Here is a 19,371-nt window from a genome sequence, read left to right on the forward strand (position 1 = left end):
TCTACTTGATTTTCTACATTTTTTCTCCCTCTAATCAATCTACAAAAGCTATAGAATTGGAGGATAAGATATTACCTTTTCTAGACTCCTTCCTACATATCTCTTTGTACCTTGGGAAGGTTGAATATGACCAGGACAGGCTAAGTTAATCAATGGGAAACAACACTCTTACTAAACCTACAGTTTACTTTACAAAATCCACTTCCAAAGCTATGGCTTGGCACAGGTAGAAGATAGGCGATCTCACATATTTTCCTCTCTCAGCCTTATCAGGCCACCATGGGAGAGCAGTAGACGAGATATATTATTCTTCATCTCAAAAGACCTACAAACACCATTCTGATTAGTCAAAAAGAACTCTTTGCCTTAAAATGTAAAATGAAATAAAAATCCACAGATACATAGAGGACTGCGTTAAGTTACTGCCATTGGTCAGAGAGGCTCTGAGAATTCTCAATCCTTCTAAGTGACTTTTGGGAAAAACAAAAGATTGTTCAGATGTCTTTGCTAAGGACAGACTTAATTTTCTTCATTTCATGCAAATCTTCTAAACCTTTAATTTACAAGCTGATCTTTTGAAATTATTTTTCTGTGCTAAAAGTGTCAGATGATTCAAAGTTGAACACACTGTGGTTCTCTGGTTTATTTCACCCATCAGGGGACTTGCTCTAGACACTAAAGCAAGGCACGAGTCATTCTTCTGTTCCATATTTTAGTTGATAAGAAACTTTCACCGTCTCAAAACTTTTCAGCTATAACGTGCTTGCTGTTTACTTTTTATATATCTGCATTTTAGCAGATGTTCAGATGACTTAACAAGTATATTTGGTATTTAATGATCGGTCTTACAAACACGACCATCCACAAATTACACTCCTAGACATATCCCTGTTCTGTGAAATAAAATAATAAGGCTTTACAAGAAGAGTTAGTTATACTGTTTCCTCAATAAACAAGCAGACATATTTCCAAGGCTCGTCAATCATTACTATGGACCATACCAAAAACACACTATTTTATAAGCAGGTGGGAAAAGAGTTAACATTACAGCGTGAGGTTTTTGTTTGGAAGTATTAACACTCATGTTGCACACTGTGGGCACAAAGCTTTATTTCAATTTTTTTAAAAAATTGAATTGAATATGAATGGTTTTGAGCAGGACATGCACTTCCTAGTATTTTGCTGTTCCCTTCACTAGCCCTGACTTGCACATTGATATCACTGCATTGTGGTTTGGGACTCTTTTTTTAGAAGATGGTCTTACTGATTTATGAAATAAGTATTTATAATACCTTTTTATTCCCTCTTACTAAAAAGCTGGTTTCAAGAAAAGAGATAAAATCTTTGGTTTATGTGTATGGTTTTCTTATCTATACATAAATAACACTGCCCTGTAGGAGACTATGGAAACTTATTTTTTCAGTAATCTTTCTCATTGCTGAGTAGAATTTTTATTTTTTTTTTCTGGAAATAGCTCCCTTTGAACAAAAATTCCTGGAAACTGAGCAAGTTCTTCAAAGAAGCAAACAAAAGGACTTAGAGTGTAACACTGCTCAGTTTCTAGTAACAGGAAATTCTGTTATGTTATGGGTTATGTTTAAGGAGAAAAGACAAAGGGTAAAATGGTCTTTCTCCCATTGGCTTTATTTTGCTCAGAAAAATAAAAACATCAAGATCAAATACTAGATAGGGCGCTTTCTTGAAAGCTGGTTGCGGTAAAGTGCTTTGCATTAGAGGTGACTTTTGCCAACTCTTGGAAGTCTCCTTTTTCTCTCCCAAAATATACTAAGCTTCTTTTTTTCATGACATGGCAAAAGACGGCGCTAATTACAGGGGTAGTGGTAAAACCTGGTTGAAATCTGCTGCTCTCTTTGTATTATTCTCAGATCATGGGACAAATTCCCAGTAGGAAGAGTGACTTCTTTGTTTGTAACCATGACCTTAAGTCTTCCTTCAGAGCCAGAGCACTGACCCCGTAATAGAGAATAAAAAAATCTCTGTAACCTCCAAAGTTAATCCCCAGCTAGCTGCCATTCTCACTGAAGAAATCTTGGCTGTGTGAATAAGAAATGACATCTAATCCAAAGCAATTTAATATACAACAAATTTTTTAAGTCCTCCAATAACCACAGTCTTTAATTGGAACAGCTAATTGACCACGAAGAGTGACAATTACAAAACTGAGCTCATCCTGTTTCAACTTTACACTGGGAGAAAGCTCACTGAGACTGTACAGGCCATTTCGAAACAGGCACTGTAACACAAAGAAAGCAAACCTATTTGGAGCTGTACGAGAATCCTGCACTGGGATTTGCTTGCTCTAAGTGACCAATTAAGCTAATGCTCCTAGCGGACTGGCTTAGGGGAATAGAAAGGGGTAGAAGCAGATCGAGCGTCTCCCTCACTGTCATGAACCCAGAGAGTAAAAGGAGTGAGGAAACCCTCTTTTGTCCACAGATTCACAAACAAATACAAAAAAATAAATAATATTCTAAGACAGTACAAATGCAAATACTGTTCCCTTGTGCCAATTACATAAAGCATGCCTACATATACAGAATGGTAATTCTTCCTCATTCACAGACAGGACATATGGCAGTGCACTATTCAAAATGCTTTTGATAATCCTAATTTTTGTTTCTGGTGCTGAGAGATTATGAAAGGAACTGCATTTGCAACTTATTAAATACTTCCAGGAACAAACAGTTCACTTTATTTGGGACTTGTAGTTTTGAGTAATTAATCATCCATGGAGCAAGGGCCAGTGAGGAGATACCCGTTGGTACCACTGGTCCCATTGGTGGTGGTCGCAGCATGGGGGTTATTCCCTGGAGGTTCCGAGTCCTCCTCATCTGAGCTAGACTCAATATCGCTTCGATCATCCTTGGACACCTGTGGAATACGAGAAGGTGAGTGCAGCCAGCTCCGAAGGAACCGTTAAGGTATGGCATGCTCAGAAGTATATGCACAATTATACATGAAGAAAAACAGATCTAAATATTTAAAAAATCAAAGAGGATAGGAACATTGCCATAGTAATAAGTTCCCCTTCTTTGGAGATAGACATTTGGGCGACTAAGTCAGTTATCAAGGAATGTAGGTGGATTTAGGCATCACAGGGGGCTAGCTTTGTTGACTTCCTTAAGGTACCTTTGGATATTGAGAATGTACTAGACCATGAACCCCACCCTTACTGGCAAAGTGGCATATGGTACTACTGGAAGGGCACTATAGGAATTTGGTACAAATGGGTCCATTTATTCTCTGATGATCACATTCTCTTTGAGAATCATTTAAAGTCAGCTCTTTTTCTTTTTTCTCTTTTTAATAAATTTATTTATTTATTTGGCTGCTTTGGGTTTTCGTTGCTGCGTGCAGGCTTTCTCTAGTTGTGGTGAGCGGGGGCTACTCTTCGTTGCGGTGTGCGGGCTTCTCATTGTGGTGGCCTCTCTTGTTGCGGAGCACGGGCTCTAGGCGCGTGGGCTTCAGTAGTTGTGGCACGTGGGCTTCAGTAATTGTGGCTCACGGGCTCCAGAGTGCGGGCTCAGTCGTTGTGGTGCACGGGCTTAGTTGCTCTGTGGCATGTGGGATCTTCCTGGACCAGGGCTTGAACCCGTGTCCCCTGCACTGGCAGACGGATTCTTAACCACAGAGCCACCAGGGACGTCCCTAAAGTCAGCTCTTAATTAACTACACTAATGGAGATATTCACTAGCTCTGTTCACTAAAACATCATTCTTATTTGGCTTTTTAATGCATTCTTTGATGATTTAATTTTTCTTTTTTGTCTGCTAGAATTAAGTAGAAATGTTGTTTTGTATACCACATAACAACTAATGGCAGCAGGAGGCATTTGGGGCACTTGCTGGGTGAGGTCTAGTTGAAAATATTTCCCAAGAAAAATCTACTGGCTCGATTATCATGAATTGGCTCCCATCATTTCAGGGTTCTTCCCTCCTCCATTCAGACTCTACAAGTCATGAGTAAGGCACCAGGATATAAATCTATATGTTACCATAAAGGATGAAAAAAAATCACACTATCTCACAAGGAGGTAATGTAGGAAGAAATTACAGAAATACTCTACTGCTTTTAAAATGGAAAGAGTTTGAACCTCCTACTCTATGTCTACATCATGGTAAACATTTTTACCCCACAGGCCTTAAGACCTTTGAGTAACTGCATGCTGTTTACTTATTGTCTAAGCGGGGGTGGGGGTGGGGGTGGGGAAGGGGGGTAGCAATAGGGACCTGGTGGCTTGCTTGGCTTCATAGAAAGTTTCCCAGTCTAGTTCCTTATGATTCTCTAAGAGGTGGGTTGGGAAGTTGGCAGAATCTCCTGGGAGGCTTTTCAGAATGAACTGGGTTCCACATCTCATCCTCTCTGTCACCGCTGCCCCCCAACCGGAGAACCCTGGAATCCACTGCCCTCCCAATTTGAGAAGCCACCATCACTGCAGGAGAACGTCACCTCCGTCAGGTGGGGTGGGGAGGGGACAGGAGAAAGTCCTGAGCTGAGCACTGCTGCTCCAGCCTAAGCAGAGATGACTGAGTAAATACATAAAAATGGACCTCACTCCGATGGCCCTTGAGATGAGATGAGACTCACAAGGACCATCTCCAAGAAGATTTAGATACTGAAACACCAAAATGACTAGATTATAAGGATACTTTAACTTCAAAAAAAATGGGTCACAAAGACAGCATTAGAATGAAAGCTCTACTACGTTTAGAAATCCATTAGTCATAAATTAAGCTGCTAATAGGAAAGAAAACTCCAGTTTCAGAGAGCGATTAATTTACATTTGCATGCTTAGTAAGATTATTTTTAATTGCATTTGGAAAAAAAATCTATACTTATGTTACCTCCAAAGAAAGGAACGATTTAGAATATCCCAAAATAACCCACAGGAAAATAGAGTCCATAACTCATGGCCAAAGATGAATCTTACTGTCCTAGGTGAACAGCAAAGGCAGTTAAGGTATTTTGAAGCCTGAGATCTGGAATAAAATTGACTGTCTCCTAATAAAGTTGAAGGAGTAAACTAGAGAGAAGACAGTGTATCTGGTGGAAATAGCAATGCAATAAGGACACAAATCATCTAATCTACAGCCTCCTTGCATCTTCAGTTACCATTATCATATTGACAGTATTGTGCACATTGATTTAATTTGTATCCAAATGAGGACAGGAGCGTTTTTTAAAATAGAAATACATGCTCATTTTAAAGAGTACGAGGTCACAGAGAAAAAACGAACTTTTGCTTTTAAACAATTCATTGCTCAAAATATTTTGTATTTACATAGGAGCTGATGCCGAGAATTGGCTTCATAGTACGTGACTAGATGTCCCGAGCCCCGGCGGAAGGGGCTCACAAAGCGGTCACGTGCTGCCCCGCTGCCCAGGGCAGCCCTGGCAAAGAGCCGATGCTCTGGCCTCCCTTCTGGACCGCGTTGATCCTCTCCTCAACTTAGTTCTGTTTCTCCTACTTCACTTTGGTCTATTTCTGTTTTTTAGCGGACATGTTGAACACCAATGAAAGAAATCCATCTCCTCCGTTGGATCATGCAAAATTTAGCAGAATGAAAGCTCACACAAAAGGTCACTAACTGAGCTGTCCCTAGCATCCCTCACAGCTGGTGGGAGCCACACCTCGGTTAGAGCCTCCAGGCAGCGCCAACAGATTAGACAGAACAATATGCATGGAAACAAAAGCATCGGAGTGCCCCGCCAATGGGCTAACGTGGGACCCAGGACTGGCATAGAGAGAGAGAGAGAGAGAGAGACGTGAGAAACTTACATGTAAAGGGTTCCACTTCCCAGACTTCCAGGTTGGCAGAAGGAAGAGAACGAACAACGAAAGTAAGAAAATGTCACAGAGAACGTTCCAGAAAAGTCACTGCTCTACACAGAGGGCTTGAGGCCTGGCAAGCTTTATTCAAATCAGCTTCATGAGCCCATTTTTAACCAAAGGGATTTAACTAAATTTTTACTGACAAAGTCACAAATGGTCATACTGCATCAAGCAACCCTTTCTCTTAAAATAAAAGAATTATTGAATTTCTGTTTGGTATAAGTATAATCAGAGGAGGACCAAGGGAGACAGAGAAAGGGAGAGTAGGAACACAACAAATAATACACCTCCACTGAATCTAAAATTATAAATGCAGACCATTCAGCAAAGCGATGCTACATGTAAAACAATCAACTAAACAGAAGAAAATGAAAGTCTGTATTGTGTTTCAAAGAGGTTATGCTAAACCTTGAAGGAGAAAAAACAGTTCTGATGAAATTCTAAATAATAAATAACATTCTCGTTGATTAGAAGAACACAAAACCATAATTTTCTGGGACATATTAGAAAGGGTGAGTTTTATCTTACCTTGCCTTTTGAAATAGCTTTGCAAGCTATTTTTACGATCAAGTAAGACCAGAAGCAGTTCAAGCCTTGTATTACCAACAGCAGTAGGTTAAAAACCCACCAGGAAGGGTAAGGTCCAACAATCTCCCAACTTTCAAATAGTGTGGTATTTAACACCCTAAGGAAAAGGAGAAAGTAATCATTGAACACAGCTTTTCACTTTGCCTTCAAAGGAACTCTACTTACTGCAAAGAAGCACAAAGTCAATGATATCCACTGACTACTCCCTGCAAGGATGGTCTGAAGGCTGACAAGGTACTTAGAAGAGTCATCACCGGAACGATTCCCCTGGTGGCATAACATTCCTTTGGATTCTAGCTTGAATAGTGTACTTATGCTCCCATTCACTTTTGTTGTCATTTCTTCCATTAATTTTCATTACGTTTTCAATTGATTCTATTTCTCACTACTGGTTAAAAGGCCTGTATCATCCTTGAAGTTGCTTTTGGCCTTTAAATAAGTGTGAGGAATACCATTTAATAACATTACATTGCAAGAAAAAAAAAGAGTAATTAATTCCAGAAACACTAGTTAAGTTTAAACTATATGCTTAGCACAGTGAGTTAGAATATACTTAAGACCTAAACCCTGTCGTCAAGTGGTTTATAGTCTAGTAGGGGAGCCTGTACTGGGTCCTGAATTTTGTAAGCCTTCCCCTGGGAAAGAACTGGCAACTGAAAGATATCATATTGAAGTGATGTCTTGAGATGAGTGTTGGAAGGATTTTTTTTTTTTAATTATTAGAATATAATGAATATACTTAGTTGTAAGAGTGTGTACTCGAGGCAGGTGGAAGTATGTGAAGTAATTGGTTCCCTCTGTTAACCAGCATCGGGACCAGGATGCAGCAGCCACCTGGGGCAGATACAGGATGGCTGGTTTCAGTGCTTGGCTCTCATCCTTGCTGTATCTGCTCCTAAGCCTTATGGAAGTTGATTCATGCCTTCTGGACTCATACTGCTGCCACACAGAAGCACGGTAGCCACAAAATTTTGGAATTACTCTCACTTCCTTGCTTTCCTCCTTAGCTCAGTGATGGGCTGGTTTGGAGATCTAAGTGGACTGACAAAACTCATCAAAGTGTATTTCCACCAACTGTCCCTGCAGTGCTTTGCCGGGACCCTCAGGAGAGGTTAGGTGGACAATACTCAGTGACTAAGGGGGAGGGATGGAAAAACTCTTGAATGTAAGACACGGACCACTCATACAAGAACAGAAGGCAAATATACAGAAAATTTTAATATAAGAGTGTGATGAATGCGTTGAGAGAGGTTAAGAAAAGTACTTAGTGAATTCACAAAAGGAAAAAAAAAACACATTTATTTGAGTTGGGATAAGAGGTAAAGAAAAAAAGGAGAATGAATAATAGACATAAACGGGTTCCCCATGCCCAATTTCAGCAACCTGCATTCATAGACCAGAATGAGACAAACAGAGTGTGTCTCTAACCCTACCGTATTAGTTACCTCTCAAGAACAATGCTCAATACACATGGATTTAAAATCCTAAAATCAACAGTATGGAGCTGAATTTGACAATTCATTAAAAGTATATTATTCTGTGATATAGTAGTATTCATTCTGGTGGAGGGGGACCAACATTAGGAAATCTATTAATATAATTATCACACATCCATAGGCCAAATTGGCACAAACCTAATTATTCCAACTGCACTGAAAGACATTTGGCAATGTTCAATTCTCCACTGCTGATGCTTAACACTTGGAACTTAAAGCACTTAATATGATTTTTATCCAGCTCAACTCAGCAGTGGTCATAATATTTAACAAATACCAGAGTTACTGACTTTATAATTAGGAACAAACCACGGACAACCAGCATCACCATTATTATTTAACCCTATTCTGGTAGTTCTGGCTGTTAAGTATGGTAAAAAGTCAGGGTTCATTTCAAATAATAGGCATTACATCTCTGTAACTATTTCAAAAACAGCAAACAATCAAAATCTCCAATAACAGGTAGTGGTTAAAAAACTATGAAGATATTCCAGAAATTATAAAGTCACTCACAATATTAAACATGTTTCAAGAGTTTCTTATGATAGAGAAAAATCGTAATATCTCAGTTCCATAAAATAAATATATATTTGCACATACACACAGAAAAAGTAAGAGAATTATAATTCATTGGAAGGAATTAAAGCCATTATAGACTTTCTTTCTTTGGTGGATTAGGGAATTTTGTATTTTCTTCTTTATATTCTTCTCTTTTCCAAATCCATGACAAATAATTAGGACAAAATACAAGTTATTTATAAAAAGGAATAAGTTAGGATAATGTGTATATTCCTGCCTTGTTTGTTATCCCAAGAGGCAGCCATGTCTTTATACACAGTTTGCAGGCCACGGGACAACAGGTCTAAACAAAGATGAACTCCACGACAGCGAGCGAGGCCTTACATACCTTATGCTTTTCTATCTCCAGCACCTTGCAAAACACTGCGAAGTAATTTGCTCGCTGGACCTGATGGCTGATTGACTGTGTGTTTGTTCAGTAATCAAATAAATAGATATGCACAAGATAACTCGGGAATAATCAAAATAATTTTATTTCAGAACCAGCTCTGCTTCTTGACATATTAAACATGTTGACCTTCAGAGGGAACTTAGTTTCATTTGAACAGAAAGAGGTCCTGTAGAAATGGCAACCATGACTGCGTGATGCTACGCATTATAAATTAGCCTTTGCTGAATTATAAGTTTGAGAACCTTTCTCACCATTACAGTTTGCTTGGCTTATTATGAACAGAGTGTCATGCAGTCGCTGGTGACATGATATTCACATTAATTTCTGAAACACTGCATCAGAATTTACAGGCTTTGCCATGACAATCAGTGGCACCTCTGAAATGCCACTCAAAAGTAATGGGATTTCTTTGAAAATTGACTTGGCTGCCTGCAGAGACAATTGAGAAAAAACAGTCAGTGCACCAAAGAGCTATACCTCTCAGTGAGAAGCTTGGTAAGGAAAACATATGAGGAATTGAGATTGAGGAGAGAGACATTATGCCACTTGGATTCTGAAAAACAGCAAACCCAGGAAATGGCGCCTCTGGTTAGCCACAGAATGTTTCTGATGAGAAAACTGTCCCATTTTGGGCAAACTATTAAAATGGTGATTACAGGATTTTATCCTTTCCCAGAGGTTAGGGTTAGGAGTACATACTTTAATGACGTCATTACGAATCTATGGTGACAGGGCTCTGAAGAGTGGTATCTCTGAGGGAGGACTGAGGGGACAGGGCAGGAGGGAGGCTGCTGGCATGCTGGAAACATTCTCTATCTTGATTCAGGTGGTGATTATGCAGATTATACATATGCAAAATTTTACAAATGTAAAAATGTATCATGAAGATTTGTGTACGACATTGTGTGCATTATACCTCAATAAACTAAAATGGAAAAAAGTACTCTGGGGCAAACACTGCCAATTGGCAACCTCTCTGGCTTGCATAATTACTATAATATCAGTGTTTCTACCCCCCCTCCCCACTAATTTGGGGTCAATATATGGCTTCTAAGAAAATAGATTTTTTTCTTTCCCCCAAATAGCCTACAGCATCAAACCTCCTCCTGCTGCTCCAATCAAGTGGTGGAGAGTTTGGAAGCATAAGGGGCCAGAAAAGACCATTTTCCTTTTCATTAATGTTAGGGTCACTTAACCACTAGATGGCGCATCACGCATGTACAAAGAGTGCTCAAGTAGGTCTATTCTCCCAGAACCTTCTACCAAAGTCTGGGTCCCAGCACAGAAATCACTCCATCTTCAGGTTACACCTTCCTTCCTAAGAATCTTCCCCAACAATGGAATGAAGAGGCTCCCATCTTTGCTTCTTCCTGCGTGATTCCCAATAGAAACGATGCCTGCAGGGCAAAGCTCCAAGCAATTCACTGGTGATGTAAAGATGCACCACTTACCACCCCAATAGCTTAGCCCTGATGGGTTATTTTAATGGCTGTTTAATGAATCATAGGAATTTAATTTGACTTGCCCTATAGTTACTTTTGCTCAGGCTTACCCTTGATGGATTTTTCATCTTAAATTTGATTATCACAGAAATATGTATATATAGGCTATGTGGGGATAGGAGGAGGGGAATGTATACATTCATGCAGAAAAGTTTAGCCACTTTTTCTTAAGCAAAGAAAAGTCAGAGTAGTCTCATTTTAATACTATATTTAAGGCTTAATGTGACTTCTGCTTGCCCCCTTAAACCTCAGAAGTCCAGAAGTCTTCTACTGCCATAGAGCACAGTGTGAAAAGATCTCCACTGGTGTCTCATTCAGAAAAGCTATAACCAATGCTTTTTTTTTTTTTTTTTTCATTTTTATTGTGACTGCCAACTCAAAAGTTTATCTTTAGTATGCAAAGTTAGATAAATATCCTTACTTTCCGCTCCATATATCTTACTTTTAAAATATTCCAGTGATTTAGAGGCAGGATCACATAATGGTGGTTGAGTTATTACAGATGACAGAGGCCTAGGTGCTCTCACTGTGTGAATGAAGTTACAGGTGGACGTTTACGATAAGGCCACGGCAAGTAATCATAAGCTTTGCCTGCGCCCCTTCCTCTTCTACCCCCACCAAGGAGCTCCGCCTGAGCCTTGGTTGTGTGTTTCTGGAGTGATCTATAGAGAAACCACAATAATTAGATCCATGTCAAATATCCAAAGAGAGCCAAGATTGCTTCTCAGGGAGAGTCAGGTTCAGGGCCTCACGCTGAGGATTGCTGCATGATGCCAGTGAGGGTAGATTAAAAAGGAAAACTTGTTTTACAGTCAAAATTAAGGTGTTCTTTACTTCAGAGCTTTTCAATGGTCTTGACTTTGCTTTCCCAGACAGACCGCAGTATATTTCAGGATGTGTGTGTGCTTCTCTGGCATTTATTTTCATTTGACCTACACAAAACATAAATGAAAAGTAGATTCTACCTAAAGCTTATCCATAATCTACTGGCATGTTTTGCTCATTTTAAAGTAGATGGTAATAGAAAAGCATTTAAAAGGTACTCTCAACAGAAACCATGGACACTTAACACCTGAAAAAGAAAAGTCAGGTAATTAATTCACTGTTATAAGCAATTCTCTTTGTCCTGGTTTTTCTAAAGTAATAAAAGCTCCAGACTTAAGAACAATTTGGTCAAGCGTTGTTGGGTAGTCAAGGCTGCTAGACAGCAGAAAACCTTGATCACAATGCCTGGATGCCTAATTATCTCGAATAATAGATTTGCAGTCTGTAGCAGACACAGAAGTAGCTTCTCTATCCCTGAAAGGAAGCTGAACTTGAACCCAGAGGGACCATCTGTCTTTCCTCTAGCAATGGGCATATCAGTTCTGTCATATTCTTATCTGAGTAAGACATGGGGATCAATTCATTTATTTTTACTTTTAGGTCACAGCCTGGCCAGACTTAGACATCGATCCCTTATATCACAGGAAGTTTGTCACTAGTAACTTCCTGGCTGGGGTGGATTTTTTTCTCAAAATGAGTCACTGCCCTCTTGGTGCCCCATTTGCTGTCTGTCTGCCTGAGTTCCCAACCCCTCCACAGCCTGGTCTGCCTTTCTATGTTCCTCATCTCCCAACCTGAGTTTCCCTAGCGAAGAACGTGTCCTTCGGGCTGTATCCTGATTCCAACATACTTACTTTCAACCCTCCTCTTTGTTGCCTACGTGCCCCTAAAACAGACTTGTCTGGTTCTCAATAACTGCTCTTTTTTTAAAGCTTTTTTTGATGTGGACCATTTTTAAAGTCTTCGTTGAATTTGTTACAATATTGCTTTTGTTTTTTATGTTTTGGTTTTTTGGCTGCAAGGCATGTGGGATCTTAGCTCCCCGACGGGGGATCAAACCCGTACCCCCTGCATTGGAAGGCGAAGTCTTAACCACTGAACTGCCAGGGAAGTCCCCATAACTGCTCTTTATTGAGTAACTAGTATGTGTTGAGCACTGGCCCAAACACGTTATATACATTGTTTTACTTAATCCTTTCAACACCTCATACAGAAGAATCCCCATATAGTAGAATTCTTACACTAGGCTAATAACTATTGAGCTTTATGTGTCAGGAACTGGGCTCAGGCTTTAATGTGCTAACGCATAATCCTCATGAAATAAACCCTACGTGATAAATTCTGTTTTCAAAGTAGGTATTATTATGTCTATTTCACAGATGAAGAAACTGAACCACAGGTTTGTACTGTAGGCCCAACATTGTCCCCACTGTTGGGGACACATATTCGTGGGCCTCAAAGAACTCATCATCTAGTTGGGGAGCTGGGGATGGAATATAAATTGGCATATTGTATTTAGTGGGTAATGTTACCACATGTATCAAAATGTACATACCTACTGAGTCTATGATTCTATTTCCAACCTTTTGTCCTAAGGAAGAATTTCAGGGATTTGGAAGATTTAGCCATAAGGATGTTCATTTAAATATTATTTATAGTAGCATACTACTTGAAACATCCTAGATGATGTTTACAAATAGGGTACTGATGAATAAACAATGACCTTCTCAGAAGATGGAATATCCTGTAACCAATACAATTATGTTATAGAAGAATACTTAATGAAATGGAAAAATGCTTATAGTACAATGTTAAATGAGAAAAACAAAGCTATAAAACAGTATGTGCAGAATGATCGCATTTTGGTAAAGAAAAAGATGTAATTTTAAGCATATAAAATGTTAGAAACAAAGACATCAAATTATGAACAGTGGTTATTTCAGAATTATGGGATTGGGATTTTTTTTTTCTTCTTTGCGGTGTTTCATATTCCATAAAATTTCTGTAATGAATATTTTAGTATAACATGTATATAACCCCATAAATAAATATCAGTTTAAGTTAAAATTTGAGGAGACCATAGGAGAATGATAATGGATAGCCAAGCGCTAACAGAAGCCTCTAACGGTCTTAACTAGGGCAAAGAGGGCAACAGATTTTCACAGAGCTGGACGGATTTCCCAAAAGCCAGCTCACTAAGTCTCAGAGCCCCCGCACAGGGGCGGCCTGGCTTGGCCATAAGCGGTTCTCCTCAAAGTCCCAGCTTCCTGCTCCAGACAAGAAGGCAGTGACTGACGGAACCTGTCTGTGGTCACACCAGCTGGTGCCCTCTGTCCCCTCAGGCTGGCATGTTTTATGTGAGTAGGGGATGGCTGGCTCCTGGGAGGGCCGAGGAGGAGAGCTGCTCGCAGGGCAGAGCAGGGCGTCCCAGTGGCGGCAAGGTCCCTGCCTCTCTGGGATAGGTCTGTTCACAGCCCTGCCTCCAAAGACAGATGCTTTTATTCCCTCTGAACAAAGGAAGCAGCTCTCTAGGTTCATTTGTGGTTATGGGTGTGGAGATTCTGAGACGGTAGAGAGGCCAACTTGAACACACATCATAAGCACATTTGATCGCCTTTGTCCCTGGAATGGGGCTTTGTTGGCATGCTTGGAGCTGTTTTTGTCAGAATTCCATTTTTGTTAGAGCTTAATAACTGGCCTAAGAACTGTGAAACCTGCCTGATCTCTGCACTCTCCTTCTGTTACCTTCTTATTTCATGATTCTGTGGAAGAAATGTGTTTTGCAAGATATAAGAGAGAGCTTCTGGAAACTATGGGGGCAATACCTGCAAATCTTGTCTTGGGGGCAGGAAGAAACGGAAACGAGGAAGGGGAAAGGAAAGAGAGAGAAGGCGAATGGGCGGATGGGAAACGGGCAGACAGAGGGCACGAGGAGACAGGGGACCTGCTTCCCTGAGGCACTGCTCATGTCTGTAACTTGAATCAGGACCAGGCCTTGCACAAACTCTGCGTGACATTTAATACCACACCATTTCTGGGATTACATGTTACACTAATAAAAAGAGAGCCACAAGACAAATAGTTGTGCCTTGGAACTTAGGAGGGGGAAATGGCTGTGCAAAGCTCAGGGCCTGAAACTCAAAAGCTTCTTCTACCTGTCACTGCCAGGCTGGGAATCTGCCGGGTGTGATTTATCTGCTGGCAAACTCAGCGCAGGTACATATTCTAACAATTTACTGAGGAAGAAAGAAATACAAACCCTGCCTTGGAGAGAAGGACGGCTGAAATGCAGCAAACCCAGAGGCCTCCCCCACCAACCCCATCTGACTCAGGTGGTCCCAGGACAGTCGTTCAGCAAGGGTGTGCAGACTCAGAAGCTGGATAGCAAAGAGTTCTTTTGCAGAAATCCCAACTGCAAACATATCAAGATAGTGGCCCTCGAGACAGTGGTTTTATTTGGTAAAACTTATCTTCGAATACAGTATACAGTGTTCTAGGGCAGCGGTCCCCAACCTTTTTGGCACCAGGGACTGGTTTCGTGGAAGACAATTTTCCCACGGACGGGGTTGGAGGGGGCGATAGGGTTTGTTCAGGGGGTAGTGTGAGTGATGGGGAGCGCTGGGGAGCGCTGGGGAGTGGCAGATGAAGCTTCCCTCGCTCTCCCACTGCTCACCTCCTGCTGTGCGGCCCGGTTCCTAACAGGCCTCGGACCAGGGCTTGGGGACCCCTGTCCTAGGGGGCTTCATCTAAACGGCAAAAAAACAATTTAACTGACAGGACGAGACACCCTCTCTGCTCTTACTAGTTATAGCGTGCTTAACTGTGCTTATCCATTCACCCTCAATTACTTCTTTCCATAGTCCCTGGCCATGAATAGAATGTTTATAGTCAATGAGATGAATATAAGACTTCTCTTCTCACTGACAGAAATAGCAATAGCCAAGGCCATAGCTTAAATCACAAGGGAAATTTCTTACACACCATTGGCTATCCGTGTGTACTGGGCCTAGCACCTTGTTAGGAGGTTTGAGCGGTATTTGGGTAGCATTTGATGCAGCTTTGACTCATATGCATCATAGATGTTGATGATGAAAGTGCTACATCATCAATGGAGAAGTAGGCAAAGGATATGAACAGACAGTTCACAGAAGAAATACAAATACAAATGACTTATGAAAACTTGGATGAAATGTTCCACTGTGCTTATAATCCAATGAATACAAAATTAAAACAAGAGATATGTATGCCATAGTTTTTGGGATGATGTGTCATGACATCTGCAACCCACTTTCAGATGATTTGACAAATGTAAGAGAAATGCATGTGTGTAAAAGAAATGCAATGGGTACTGCAAGGGGTAACAGTTGATGAGTGCAGGTGGGAGTATATGAGTATTCATTATATATTTTTTTCAAATTCTCTGTGGGTTTGAACATGTTCAAACTAACAAATTAAATTAAAAGAGAAAACGTTTAAACTATCAAATCAAAAGGCATAGAGTGGCTGAATGGATAAAAGAACAAGACCCATCTATATGTTGCCTACAAGAGATTCACTTCAGAAGTAAGTACACACAGAGACTGAAGGTGAAGGGACGAAAAAGGATATTCCATGTAAATGGAAATGAAAAGAAAGCTCAAGTAGCTATACTCATATCAGACCAAACAGACTTTAAAACAAAGAATGCAATAAAATCAAAACGAAAAGGCAACCTACTGAGTGGGAGAAGATGTTTGCAAACCATACACTTGATAAGGCTTAATAGCCAAGCTATATAAAGAACTCATACAACTCAACAACAACAAAACAACTCAATTAAAACATGGGGAGAGGATCTGAATAGACATTTTTCCAAAGAAGACATACAGATGGCCAACAGGCACATGAAAAGATGTTCATCATCACTAATCCTCAGGGAAATGCAAATCAAAACCACAGTGAGATATCACCTCACACCTGTCAGAACGGTTATCAGGAAAAAGACAGGAGTAACAAGTGTTGGAGAGGATGTGGAGGAAAGGAAACCCTTGAACACTGTTGATGGGACTATAAACTGGTGCAGCCACTATGGAAAACAGTATGGAGGTTCCTCAAAAAATTAAGAACAGAACTACCATATGACCCAGCTATTCCACTTCTGGGTATTTACCTGAAGAACATGAAAACACTATTTTGAAAAGATACATGCAAAATGGAAGCACTCTAAGTGTCCATCAATAGAGTGAATGGGTAAAGAAGATGTGGTGTGTATACACACACACACACACACACACACAATGGAATATCCCTCAACCATGAAAAAGAGTGAAATCCTACTATTTGGGACAACATGGATGGACCTTTTTTTCTTTTTGGAAGAGTAAACTTATTTGTTTTTTATTAAATGAGTAAACATTTATTATTCAAGTCACATATTATTTGACATTTCTTGCAAGCAAATAACTCCTTAGAAATTCTGTGATTGTGAAAATTAGACTGTTATAACTTACTGTATTTAAGATTGTGTTAATTGCCTCTGACTTCTTTGAACTCAGACACCCCGAACTTCATACACTGTTTCCTACTGAGAATAATCTTCAAACTTTATACTGATTAGAACATGGATGGACCTTGAAGGTGTGATGTTAAGTGAAATAAGTCAGATAGAGAAAGTCTAATGCTGTATGATTTCATTCATATGTGGAATCTAAAAAAAAACAACAAACAGACAAAACAAAATAAAAACAAACTCCTTGATCCAGAGAACAGATTAGTGGTTATCAGAGGGGAAGCGGGTAGGTGAAGTGGATGAAGGGGGTCAACTATATGGTGATGGATAACTAGACTTGTGGTGGTGATCATTTTGTAGTGTATACAGATGTTAAACTATAATGCTGTATACCTGAAACTTATACAATTAAACTATCAAATATATGTAAAAAAGAAGATAAACCACTGTGCTGCCAAAAATAAAATAAAAGCAACGCTCTTGTAAGTGGCTGGTCAGAGTGTAAATTGGTGAAATCTTTATAGAAAATTTGGCCATACATATAAATATTTTTAAATTGTTTATCCTCATAAATTTACTTTTCCAGTTATCTATCTTTATCTTTAAATAAATACATTGTCAACAAATTTAAAAACATACTGTTTTTAATGGCAAAAAAGAAACAAATAAATGGTTAAAATGTGTATCTGTATGGTAGAGTGTTATTCATACATTAAAATCATCTCTTCTATTTAACAACATGGGAGAATCCTCACAATTTAATGAAAAGTGAAAAAATCATATTAAAATCACATGCAGTATGATCTCCAGTTTTCATATGTATGTGTAAATACATGCGTATATAAAATGCGATTAAATTGTGATTAAAAGAAAATATTCTAAAATGTTCACATTGGCTACTTCTGATTCTAGGAATTTAAAATAAAAGATTTTCTACATGTATGTAGTATTCTTAGAGAAAACACTTAAGAACTTTTTTCTAGGATGATGGTCTAAAAACCTTTAATGCTTTCAAGTTAGTTCAAAAATACCTATTTGTGTTCCACACTCAGCGGGGGAACAGGTGAAGCTGAATTTTCGGTGTCGGGCCTGAACACCTTTAGGAATGCCCAAGGTGTACACATGGAGGGGAACTCGAATCTGAGCCACACTTGTTGGTTTTAGGATTCACATTTCTATGAGCGAGTATCCTTCGCATGGCACTCAGATGGTACTAAAGAAACAAATCCAAGAAGAAAAATCCCAGGAGGTCAGACAGACCTTCCCGATTATTCTGCCCAACTCTTCCTTTGACTCAGATCTCACCTGGAACATGATGGCAAGACATGGCCTTCCACTTGCATTCTTGTCCTGGGACCCCCACTGTGAGGGTGAAGAGTCTAGGGTGAAGCATATAGCAGGTGCTCCACAAATACCAATTTTCTGGCAAATATTTTAGGTTAACGAGTAAATATGCATGTGATTTCTGGAGTCTGTATAAATATATATATATATAACATGTCCACTGACAATGTTCAAAAATCAGTTTTTAATCGGAATGGTGTTTTCCAGTTTAAAACTAATTCCCCTTAATCTGTAGAATTTAGAAACCTGGTCTCTCCGAGTCCCACCTTGTGCCACGTGCTTCAATGAGGCTGCTCTGCAGGGCGGCAGTTCTCAGGCCTGCTGTTCACTGGAATTCCCTGGGGAGCATTAACAGTACTGATGCCTGTGACGGCCTCCAGAGACTGTAATTCAGACGGTCTGGGGCATAGCTTGGGTGATGCAATCTTTAAAAGGTCCCCAGATGACTCCAATGTGCAGACAAGTTTGGAAACTGGCTCTTTTGTTCTCTATTTCCCTTTTGTACTTTTTTTTTTCTTTAAATCTACAAACAATTCTGAATAACTTTTGATGATCCTTTTGTGCTCTCAGTAGATGTGATGATTGCAGGTCATTTATGATTGTGTGTGGCTGAATGACAGTTACCAGGCTGTGCATGAAATGTTTAAAATTTTGTCCCCTCGCCCACTTTAATGAGAACAATAACACCCTGACATCAGAATCCCCAACTCTGAGGTTTCAAACTGCCCCAACTCAGAGATAGTTGAGGACCCCACTCTTCCCAGCCCCTTGCTTACACTCCTTTGGGCTACACAAAGCTTATGTTTAACCCCCCCAGGATTTTGCAGAAATTGTCCTTCAAAGAAAGGGTCTGAAGCATGAGCTTGTAAACTCATTCAGACAATAAGTAAAGCCCGATGCAAAGGAGGGAGAGTGTCCACAGAACCAGATCAAGAAGCCCAAAGCTGGAAAAGAAGATGGCGCCCTTATCCCTGTCCACATATAATGGATATTAAAAATGATTCCAAACCACAAAACAATAAGAAAATCCCTAAAAATCTTTTTCTCTTTTGGCATGGGGAATCAAGTCAATTCTTGTTGAAATGTAAAAATATTTTTAAAAAATGCTTATGGCCCACTTTGCTTGTGTCCTAAGCACACACTTAATTGATCTATTAGGCACCCAGCACGGAGTGTCCTTGGTGAGTGTTTGTGATTCATCACCCAGTTACGATGACTTGGGTCACTGAACAACCATGGTGCTGAAGAGAGAGCAGTGTTCATGATAGATTTTTACTTGATAAGAAGAGTCCCCTTTAGATTCA

The 19,371-nt window shown here is 39.8% G+C and overlaps 1 protein-coding gene across 1 annotated transcript in view; it reads right to left on the bottom strand.

Annotated features, from left to right (window-relative positions):
* Positions 1 to 478: 478 nt before the first annotated feature.
* Positions 479 to 19,371, bottom strand: part of CERS6 (ceramide synthase 6) — a 315,277-nt gene continuing 296,384 nt past the window's right edge. The window contains exons 9-10 of the mRNA XM_068544956.1: positions 6,383 to 6,539; positions 479 to 2,892 (exon numbers count right to left, since the gene is read on the bottom strand). Of these exons, the coding sequence (XP_068401057.1) occupies positions 2,740 to 2,892; positions 6,383 to 6,539 (310 nt within the window). The 3' untranslated portion in view covers positions 479 to 2,739. The remainder of the gene's footprint in view (positions 2,893 to 6,382; positions 6,540 to 19,371) is intronic.

The sequence above is a fragment of the Eschrichtius robustus genome, chromosome 5 (assembly GCF_028021215.1).
Source record: "Eschrichtius robustus isolate mEscRob2 chromosome 5, mEscRob2.pri, whole genome shotgun sequence".
Classification (NCBI taxonomy): domain Eukaryota; kingdom Metazoa; phylum Chordata; class Mammalia; order Artiodactyla; family Eschrichtiidae; genus Eschrichtius; species Eschrichtius robustus.